Source organism: Callithrix jacchus, chromosome 11 (genome assembly GCF_049354715.1).
Source record: "Callithrix jacchus isolate 240 chromosome 11, calJac240_pri, whole genome shotgun sequence".
Taxonomy (NCBI): domain Eukaryota; kingdom Metazoa; phylum Chordata; class Mammalia; order Primates; family Cebidae; genus Callithrix; species Callithrix jacchus.
This window is the reverse complement of record NC_133512.1, coordinates 57,011,251-57,022,501: the sequence shown is the minus strand read 5'-3', so window position 1 is coordinate 57,022,501 and position 11,251 is coordinate 57,011,251. Positions and strand designations below refer to the sequence as shown.

The 11,251-nt window shown below is 37.3% G+C and overlaps 1 protein-coding gene across 5 annotated transcripts in view; it reads right to left on the bottom strand.

Moving 5' to 3' along the window:
• Window positions 1-367: 367 nt before the first annotated feature.
• The window catches only part of CDK6 (cyclin dependent kinase 6), a 235,773-nt gene continuing 224,889 nt past the window's right edge, over window positions 368-11,251 (bottom strand). For all 5 annotated transcript variants that reach the window (XR_013523944.1, XM_009002454.5, XM_078342757.1 and 2 more), the window contains one exon: window positions 368-10,602. Coding sequence is in view for 4 of the 5 variants with exons in the window: in XM_009002454.5 (XP_009000702.1) it covers window positions 10,456-10,602 (147 nt within the window). In the remaining variant the exon portion in view is untranslated. The remainder of the gene's footprint in view (window positions 10,603-11,251) is intronic.

The window sequence follows — 11,251 nt, the reverse complement described above, 5'->3', positions numbered from 1 at the left end:
TGCCACTGCACTCCACCCTAGGCGACAGAGTGAGACTCTGTCTCAAAAAAAAAAGGGCATGAGCCACTGTGCCCAACCAATTGTTGAATGAGTTCTGAGGTCACTTAGCTGCTATTTACTTTTTAAACACTGGAAGCCTGAAAAGGAGTCTCTTAATGTAAAAGTTTAAAACACATTATTTCTACCACATGGCCAGGTTGCAAATAAGAAGCAAAAAAGAAAAAAGAAAAACAAAAACATAAAAAAACAAAGGAAAAACCATTCTGTTAAAACTTGCAATTTAGTGAACTGTTACTCACTACAGTTATACTCACTTTACATTCAAGTGAAAAAGAAAACATCCAGGAGAGTAATTCATCTCCAGAAAGCAGTTTAAAATTATTTATTATTTTTATTTGCTACCAATATTTTTATTGTAAGAATTACAAAAGGCATGACAAAATACAAACTATTTTCTCTTTTTGTTTCATTCAATTTAACTTTCACGTAAGTGAACACATTGGATGATATTTCAACACCAATTTTTGAAAACAACAATGAATTTTACCATCTGACAATAAATACCTAAATTTGCATTCTAGCACCCAGTAAGACATCCAGTTTCCAAAGGATTATTGGTATGCAGCCCTCTGAATTTTCTGACATGTTACCTTTGCCACTGCAACAGAAACACTACTGCAGTTCTCCCTCTCCCAATAAATCAGAGTAAGGGGCAGGCAAGAATGGCTATCGACTTCAGAAACCCAGGGTCATAAAGCATCCCTTACTTGAGCTACTTTAAAAACACATTTTTAATGATAGGGTAAGTAACAAAAGTTTTGGTGGTCCTTGATTGACATATTTTACATTACATATTTACCTCCTTTTCTATTCTTCCCCTCAGATGAGAAGGGTCTAGATAAACTGGCCTGTATTTTCATTCGCCTCTTGGGAAGGGAGCAAGAACATTTAGCTCAGAGCACTCTAAAGACAGTAGCCTTAGAGATAAGCTTTCTTTCTTTCTTATTCTTTTGCTTCAAGAGGGCTTTCTGTGTGGAATGGAGGGATGGTTGCTAGAGTGAGACAGCCCTACCACTCTTGCTACGTCTATACCTGAGGCCATTTTTCTCAGAGGGCAAAAACGTTAGAATAGGTAGGAAGGTCCTTGCTTTCAGAGAGCTGTGCTGTACCCACAGGGTGGACCTGACAGGTCAGTGTGGTAACTCTCAATCTTGTGCACAGATAAAAGAGAAGAAGCAACATCTGATACCAAGTCACCTGCCAACATTCTTATAAGACTGTGTTCCAGGCAGTGAATTTCCACACTGCTTCTTGGGTCTGCAGAACTCAAAGCACCAAAACAGAGCATTCTGTAGCAATATAAGCAAACGGAATGAGAATAATTATGCACCTTTAAGGAACATGCACCCTTATAAGTCTGTACCCTGATATGAAAATAGCAGAATGAGTTTCAAGTATGAAGAAATACAGTAAAAGTATGGCCTGTAGATGGAGAGAAAACAGCAGCCTGGAATGTGGTTTATATTTTTGTTTAGTTTTTCTCTTGGTACCACAGCCAAAACTGAATGTTCTGTACAATGACTTGGTTTAAAAATCAAGATGCATACAAAGATGCTAGAGGCATTTCTAATGGGCGCCATGAGCAAAGTCTGTGTCCAGCATCAGGAACCATCTCTTGATGAACCCGGCTAGCCAAAGGTCAAGTTGGGAGTGGTGGCCAGGCCTAGACAGGCACAGCTGTGATCCTTGGTGTGGAGGAGGATGGAGAGCACCATGTGGACAGGCCAGGATGGTGGCAGGGAGCACTTTAGTGGTAGAGAGAAAGAGATGGAGGGGACAGGGATGCAGAGGTGTGGGGATGTTGGTCATCTTGGGCTGGTTTACACGGCCTAGATTAGTATCTGATACACATAATTTCTACATTTCTAGAACTGTGATTTCAAACACAGAAATTAACAAGTCAAAATTTCCAAATTAAGATTCTTTTTTTTTTTACTTTCAAAACACTTTCTATCATAAGTCAGAAGGAAAAAAGCTTACTGTATGTGACACAGTAAGGTTCCTGAAACCTAGTAGAAAGCTTTAACCAGGCCCTATGGCAATGCAGAAACACTAATACATTTTACAGTGAAAACCTACTTTAACACATCTCACTATGATAATCCTATAAAACTCTCTAGTTCTAATTTGCACTCTATGGGAACCAATATTGTTCTTTTCTTAACACATACTGCTTTTCTATAGCAAACACTTGCCCTTTAACCTTCAGATCAAAACCTCAAACACCCAAAAAATGCAACAAGCTTTTGAGGTGTTGGGAATTGTTGGTTGTTATAATAACTTTGTCAGTTATTATACAGGCAATCCTTGCTTTTTATTACCAGGCTGGATTGCTTCTGTACACAGCCAAGTTGCCTGAAGCATGGAAACTTGGACTTCTCCATCTGACACATTCTGGAAGCCTCAAGGCACAAGCTGACAGTTCTGCTTCTACAGAAAAACTCTCACACTGCTCTCCTCTCAACAGTACTGCCTGTTCCCACTACTGCACATGACACCTACGAGGGCACAAATCATGTGAAGGAAGCTTCTTCATGAGGCCAGACAAGAGGAGGCACCACCTAGGCACTACTCTCTGCCCTGGCATGTACTCCGAGAGCCACCTGGCACAGTCCTAAATTAAGACATATCTGAAATGCTTTTCTACCTTTAGTTTTTATTTTTGCTGTATTTTCACACTCTACTATATGCATACTTAATAAAAACAACTACAAAGTACTTTACTTTAATTCCTTTACTTAATGATAAAACAACTAGATACCCAAAATACTACATCTATAGATTCAAACCTACCAATAATGTTAAAAATGCATGCAGCTTATTTGGGGGCTTAGCCTAATTTTCACTTTCTTAGCTCCATCAAGACCATGACAATGAACGTTAAATGCAAATCCCAACACTTTCTGCCTTCAGTTGTACTTTCACAGGACTAGTGTGATTCAGAAATAAATAATATACATGAATAATAATAGAAATAATTTATGCAAATGTAGAACAACTTGAAAAATATTCTCCACCTGTGAGGTGCTGTTCCTGGGGGTAGCTGATGCTATAAATTCCATGTACTAACTAATATATTTACTACAGGTAATAGGAAAACAAATGAATAAAAAGGAGCTATGAGATACATGTATATATTGTGGCAAATACAATATCAGAATGAAAAGATATACCATGCACTGGGAGGTTCAAGAAATGTACTACCGCTGGAATCTGTTTCATTATTCAGACTTTAAGGTCAAACTGAGAGTTGCTGGTGATCACAGAAATATTGCTAGCTGATACATATTATTGCATTTCATAAAACTTAAGATTAGAAACTTTCAAGTAAGGGTACAACGGGTATCTTCAGAACTTTAACCTAAGCACATCAACGGAATTTGGCTAGGAACCACAGAGTTAGAAATTAAATAGTTGTGTGGCTTGACGTTTGCTGATTAGTGCTACAGTCATAGTTCTTGGCAGTCAATCTGTACAGTTATATGTCCCCTTTGAGAAAAACCTACATTTGACAATCCAAACTCCTAAAATTGAGAAAGCGTTGTGTGACCAAAGCCACACAGAAGATTCCTCTCAACATGAAAATCCCCTGCTACATGAGATAATATGTTTACATACCTTTAATTACCTGACAAAGAAAATAAAAGAAACTGATAGGTAAAGAATTAGGAGCTTTTGCCAACTGAAAACAAAGCAGAAAATAAACATCTTTAAAAAAAAAAACTTTTCCAGGCATATCTTTCACTATCACATATGTAGAATGATGGAAAATAAAAAAATAAAAAAAACATTTCCTGCAAGTATACATCTTTTCTTAAAAAAAACAAAAACTGAGCTTAGCGCCTGAGAGATGCGGCGTAGACAGCTTCGGACAGAGCAGCTGCTACAGCATCTCTTTTTACCCGAACTTTCGGAGAATTGTGTTGTACATGCACAGAAGACACCCGTTTGCTTCTAGGGACATTTTTCTTCCTAAGATTTGCAGAACAGGTGCCTCTGAGACAGCAGCAGGGCACTCTGACCTCGGACAGCAGCCCGCAGAGCCGCACATCGTTTCAGACACCAGTAGGTGAGCGGGAGGCGGGGCCCCAGACGGCCATGCCCACTGACACTCTCCTGCCAAAGGGGCGGGGCCACGAGGCAGCGCACCCAGAAGGCTTTCAAGTGGGAGTCAAGTTTTGAACACGAGCAAATAGAGTTAAGACTAGCCACTGATAACAAACCCGGGGGTGAAATTCGGCCTTTCATATAGAGGCTTTAACTGGACTCTAGTTCTTGGGAGCAGAAGGGCAAATGAGGCAGGGGGATTTCTCTGTGATCTTCTGACTGCCTCTAGTGTATGTGGCACTTTGGTTCAGTATGAATTACTGAGACTCGTCTGCTTGCCACTCTGGAGGAAAGTTGGGCAGGCACCGTCGAGTGTCTGCCACTCAGAAGGAATAATCTGCTTTCTGTGGTGCTGTGCTAAGGAAACTGAAAAACACTGCAATGTCCTTCCTTAGTAAATTTCAAGTAACACTGTAGTGAGGAAGGTGACTTCTAAAATTAACTTAATCATCTGGCGGATAAGGAGTCCTTAAGTAGACTTGTGAATTTAAACAAATCTCTGTATAAAGTTGCCAAAAAACTTCAAAAGTGAAGAAAATACTTAAGTAGACACACTCCTAAGTTGTTATGCTCATATTTAGATTTTTTTTTAAATTAGAGCTTCTTATGAATTTACATTTATGATTACACAAATGTAAAAAAATCGCAAGGTCTTTTGGTATTTTAGGGCTCTGTTTCAATATAGCAATTCTTCAGACAAAAGTTTTGTCTACCGAGTTACTGATGTGTTATTTATTTTGCTCACCTGATCTTTAAATTAGGATTTTAAAATTTAATCAGTGTTGAAAGGCCACCATGCTAGGGAATATGAAAGCAGCAGAGAGGGTATGAATGTTATAACTGGGGCCACCAAAGGAGTTTTATACTTCTAATGAAACTACCCTGTTCACAGATGAGGGCTGCCTTTTTAGTGAGAAAGCCTATTTTACTTTAGAAAAGTAAGGTAATTAGGCGCCTCAAAAAATGTTTCTTGACTAAATGACATAACCAGGCTTTCTTTACTTAAATGGTCAAAATGAGTGTATTAACCATCCTTAAGCACAATTGATTTGCAGACAATTGTTCAGAACCTAGATAATAAGTAAAATAATGAAGTTACAGAACATTATAAAGACTATCCCAAAAAACAAATGCTAGGAAAGAGTTAAATATGTGCAGAAAAATAAAGTTAGAATGAAATCTCTTTTAGAAGTAGCTCTTTAGTCTTCATTGAATTTGTTTTTCTCTAAAAGTGGCATCTTGTGGAATATACTGGAATAAAACAAGAAAGCTCATCTCTTAGGACAGTGTAAATTTTTAGAAAGACTTGTGCAAGAAAGCCACTTTCCTTTCCTACCATATTAACTTCAAATTACTGTAATAGTATTTCAATAGATGCTTGAAAAGAGCCTGTATTTATTTTCAGGTGGTTCTTGTTTTCTTCCTAAGGCTAGACAAGGTAACAAACAATATGTTGAAGGAAATCCACTTTTACTCATTTATCTAAATGTTATAACTTCCTCGGAATGCTAAGACATAGAAAACATTTTGAAGAGCTGATTGGTACTTCACTGAGAAAATAAACAAAAATCCCCAGAAAGACTAGTCGAGAAAAAACATTTACAAATTGGATCCCTTCTATTTCTACATATCTGTTGCTTACAAAGGTCAGGAGATAGAGAGGCCAAAGGACTATTTTTGGTTTATTTTCTGAAAAAGTACAAGATAGAAATGCTTGAGATATAGTTATGTATTAAATTTGGGTTATGAATTGCATTGATACAGAAAGGAAGCCAGTAAAAAATGAAAATGCTAGTTTCTCATGCTTTTGAGGAAAACAGCATTTATAATTATTCTGAGGACTTACATTTCTTGGCAGGCTTTGGTAGCCTCAATAAGTTTTTCCACTGTGGAGTAGGAACATGTAAATATCTTCCTAATTATATACCCAAATGTACTTAAAGGACATGATCAATGGTTTTGGGTAGTATGTTCACAATTTTTCAAAAGTATTGGTGGCATAGGAAACACATGCCTTTTAAAAATTTATTTTTATTTTTTCAGTGAACATTCTTAGGCATGTGTAAGAAGTATTGCTTCATGTGGCTGCCTCTTCCCTTGAAATGAGAAAAAAAGTACAGATGATTTCGTTTGCTTGGAACAGTTTCTTCATAAAATTTGTTTTTGACCATATTAATCCCACAGTTGCCAGATGATCTTAGTATAAATTCTTATATTTGTTCATAAAGAATATATCCTTCAAAAATATATAGCTTTGAAACTACCCTTTAAATACTTTCATTTTCTCCAGAATTTCCTCTATCTTTTGCCCACCGTTTTATAATTTTTAAAGCCTTAGAAATTGTATAACACCTTTTTCTGTCACAATGTGAAACATGCATTCTCTTGAATTATATAAATATCTAAGAGTTTATAATAATATTCAAATATTTTCTCTCCAAGGTAAATATTCTGTAGTTTCTATACTAACATAATTAAGTAATTACGGTGGCATGTTAACTTTTAACATTATTTTTTCCTAGATCCAATTACACAATTAAAGCCTGCTTTTGGAAAATGTGAGACACTCTCATGTGCTTATCATAAGAATAGTGAAATTGTCACTTAAAAGAAAAGCAATTTTTAAGACAGAATTTTAATATGTTTATGATATTAGGAAGCTTAGTAATTTAATTTCCACAATGGAACAATAATTGCCATTACTGACTTTAATAGGCACCACTTTTAAAGAAAGCAGCCAGAGTTTCTTAAACACTCACTTTAAATGCATAATTTAAAATTCAAAATGTTTGGTACTGTTTAACAATTTTCTCATCAAGATGGAGAGTACCACATTCTGGAGTCAAACTATAAATTTCTCTATAGAAAAGAAACATGCTTTCTTTGAGATAGGAACATCTTGTGCATTCTAAAGCTTTCATTTTTATTTAACACAACGTTGAGATTCTATTCTTAGGTGAATAATTTTGAACTATTTTTAGAAGTCACCTGGGGTTAAATTAACATTCACAGTGTGTGCTTCCTAAGAGAAAATCATGAGAATACAGGGGGCTGAAATGGCCCCAAGCTTTCTTCCAAAACAGGTTCTTTGCACTTTGAGTTCCCATTCACTTCAAAGAAGGGACAAAGTGGGAGGCTCCAACCCATTGGGTTCTTATGCTTGGAAATAGTGTTTTTAAGATTAGGTCCTTTTAATTACCCTTTGCCATGGGATTTCATATGAAAGCTAAATGGACAGGTTTTTCTGTTTTCCTTTTTATATGTAGGTTGTTTTGACTCCACCCTATGCAACAGTTTCCAAAATGTCTGGGCCACCAGAACCAAACATCAAACAGAAACTAGCAGGCACATCCTTGTACTGGTCCTACTGTGAAATTCAAACATGATTTCAAATCTGTCACAATATTTTTACTTGTTATGAGCTGCTTCAGTGTAACCTTGGGGCAATATGCCCTTTTCAGTTAACTACTGCCTAGCTTTTGGCAAAGATGTTTGAAACCATATGTTACAGAAGAATAAGCTGTAGTCACTAAGTTCTTACTCTACTATCCGCTTCAAAATGCCCTAATGGCAAATTGTGTTGGATCTGGATTTCAGAAATGGCAAATCTGGACCCAAAATACATAAATCAAGAGAGTATTTGCTCAAAGGCAATAACTACAACGATGCAAGAGCTGGGGACAGATTCTTACAAAGTTCAGACAGGCTGAGAGATGCCCTTTCATTCTGTGTCATCAGAAGATAATTTACCAACAATTGAATGCCAGAATGTTGGTGCATTAATTTTTTTTTTACAAGCACTGCTTAGAAATGAGACAAAAGCAGATGCTAGAAATAAAAGTTGAGCTCTCTACTCATTTAAAATTCTAAAGAATGCTGAAAAATTCCAGTTCAGAACAGCTGCATTTTTCTTGAGTGAACTTATGAAAACACTTTTACAACAGCAAAAACTAAAGCTATGTTCACTCTAGCCATGAAGACTAACCAAAAAGCTCAGGATGAATCAGTGCAGTGAGTTTTAAAATTCAATTTCTAGGCCCCAGCAAACATGTCTTTGTATTCTGACCCTCAATCAAAGGAAAGGCAGAACTCACTTTTCCATGTGAGACTTCGAGTAGACCTGACCTTGAATGCTGTGACCTTGAATGCCATGGATTCATTATATCTCAAGCATTTATAGTACTGACAACACGTAATCAATGTTGTCACAACGAAAGTAGAAAGTAGAAAACAAGTGTATGGCCCATCTTCTTTATTATCTTCCTTTAGAAAACAATTTCCTGTTCCTTAAGCTACTCAATTAGAACAATGTTAAACAATATAGCAATTAAAAAAGAATAGTTCCTAACCCCAAAAGCTCTTCAGGAGAAACATCTAGTTTTTTCTCTTGTTCAAGATAGTCATATAACATATTAAGCTGCAAAGAATTCAGTACAACTTGATAATGCATAAATACCGTCTGAATTATTTTCTGAGTGCCGCAACACCATTCTTTGAAAATCCTAACTCTAAACATGATCTAACTGTTACATGCACTCTGAACTTGAGTCAGAAAGCACAGGTGGCTAAATTTCCCAAAAGATACTTTCTATGTCTTCTGGTTACTAGAGCCAACTGAGCACTAAACCACTTATAAGGCAGAGATGGTGTGAAATATAAAGGACTGTAGAGAAAACAGTAGGAGAAAAATGAAAAGCTGTTTACAATGCCCAGGCCAGGCTGGCTCTGTAGAGAGCAGGAGTGGGCACAAGGCACTAGAAACAAGCACTGCCTGGGGGATGGAGAAAGATCATTTGATAGAGTGATATACCCCTAAAACATGGTTGAAGACATACCCTCAGATAAAGACACGGACAGTATCTTCTATAAAAATAGAAAACACAAAGTAACAGTTTATAGCAATTTATGTGCTGGTGATAAAACAAAACAAGATCCTACTCATTGTTTAGGTAACAAAAGTGAACACCAGGTAGAAGGACTGCATTAGAGTGAGAACATATGGGACCCTGTTAGGTTTGCAGAATTGAGGCCATAAACCATAATCTGAGACTGCGAATTTATGAATATGAAAGGTTCGTTGAAAGCAAGCTAACAGGTGGTGCATGGGAACAGCTTAAGCAATGTTATTAGTTATACAATGGTAGCAATATATTTCAGAAGTGCTGGGAGATAGACAAGATGGATACTTTGCCATCAAGGCAGTGTGTGGCAGAAAGTACAGTGTAATAGATGAGGAAAATTTCAAGGGCACTCCTGTCTCTAGTTAGAGTGAGAACTACTCTCCGAACCAAAACAGGAAAGAATTTCTGACAAATTCCTACAAACAAAAACCAAACAACAGCGACAACAACAACAACCAGAAAAAAAAAAAAAAAAAAAAAAAAAGGAAAAGGGAATAAAGGAATTTCAAACTAGGAAATAAAGGCTATTTTTTTAACCTATCTGAGGTACACTCCCTAAATCTATAGCAAGTAATAAAAAGCTTATAGGGTATTTTCCAAAAGAAATAATGAAGCATGATTATCATATAGAAGGTTAAAACAGACTTACAATAAGTAAATTCAGCATTTTGAAGACTAAATAGAATGCATGCACGTCTCTTAAAATATACTAGAATTTTTTATCCTTTTTGCTGTGTATATAAAACTTCATCTTTTACTGCTAGCAAATTTACTGCTTTTGGCCAGAAAAGAAATGCTGAGGACATGGGCTTTACTTTCTAATTTGAGAACACCATTTTGGTGAATCACCTTCAGTGAACAAATGACTGTTATTTACCGGTCACCTTGAGTCTTTAAAATTCAATTATTCTTGTGGTTTACAGAAAGTAACACTTTAAGAGATCACAGAATCTCTCTCTCTCACACTCACACATATACACACACACACACTCAAAAGTACCAAATCAGGCCCGGCAGCTGCAGAGAGATTACATCATAACTCAGCTGTGCCTGGATTACCCACTCCACACTGGCAGCATTCAAGGTTAGAAAAATGAAATGGCAGCACAATTGGTCAGCAGCTTCTCTTCTTCTGGAATTTTTCCAGGTTCTTGAAACAAATAGACAAACAAACAAACAAATGAACATAAAGCTGCAATCACTCTTGCATTGATTTCAAAACAGTAAACTAGGCGGTTTCCTTGGAGAAGCAGAGCCTGTCCAGAAGACAGCAGCTGGAAGGCCTCCAGACAGCAATCCTCCACAGCTCTGTAGGGCTTGCTCAGGGGGACCCAGAAGCCACCAAGGGTGTTCTCTGCAGGATCAGCTTAAGGCAGCTGCTGAGACCTCAGGCTGTATTCATCTCGGAGGTGTTCTGGCTGGGAGGCAGGTGGGAATCCAGGTTTTCTCTGCCCCTCTCCAGGTCCTGGAAGTATGGGTGAGACAGGGCGCTGTAGGCAGATATTCTTTTGGCTGGGTTAAATGTCAAACACTTCTGTAATAAAGAAAAAATAATTGGTTGATATAGAACATATCAATGTAAATAATGTACTTACAGAGTTATCCCTTTATTCACTACCATGTGTTAAGCACATCTAGACTGGGAATGAATATTTATTTAAAGGGACACTAACTAACATAGAGACAGTACTCATATATATCCCTAATGTATAAAATGTCCCTCAGAAGAAGACCCTTTAGGTGCCTATGGACTGTTTCTTGCCCAGAATTTCTCTCTAAGCCATTAAAGTATGCATATAACTTTATTTAGTAATACTTATAGTGCTAGCAAACTTAGTGCTATAGTCGGAGACTTCAATGTAACTTCTTACCCTGCCCCAAGGCTACATCATGCAGAGACAGGGATGTCTTCCTTCTCATTCATATCAAGGTGCCACATGGCTATCAGTAGCTCTCCCAGGAGACCAGTAGATTTGGTTTAAGTCACTAAACTATTCCACACGGACAGCTTAAGTGTAGAGTTACCAAAAGTGAATGAGCCGGTGGCTGCACTTAATAGGCTCCCGGTCCTGGTCAAGTGGTTTGGGCAGTTTGGCTGGGCTACTAAGGTAGAAGGTGAAAGGAGAGAAAGGAAAATCTTTGAGGTAGCAACAATCTCTATTCCCAAACTGTCCATACCTAAA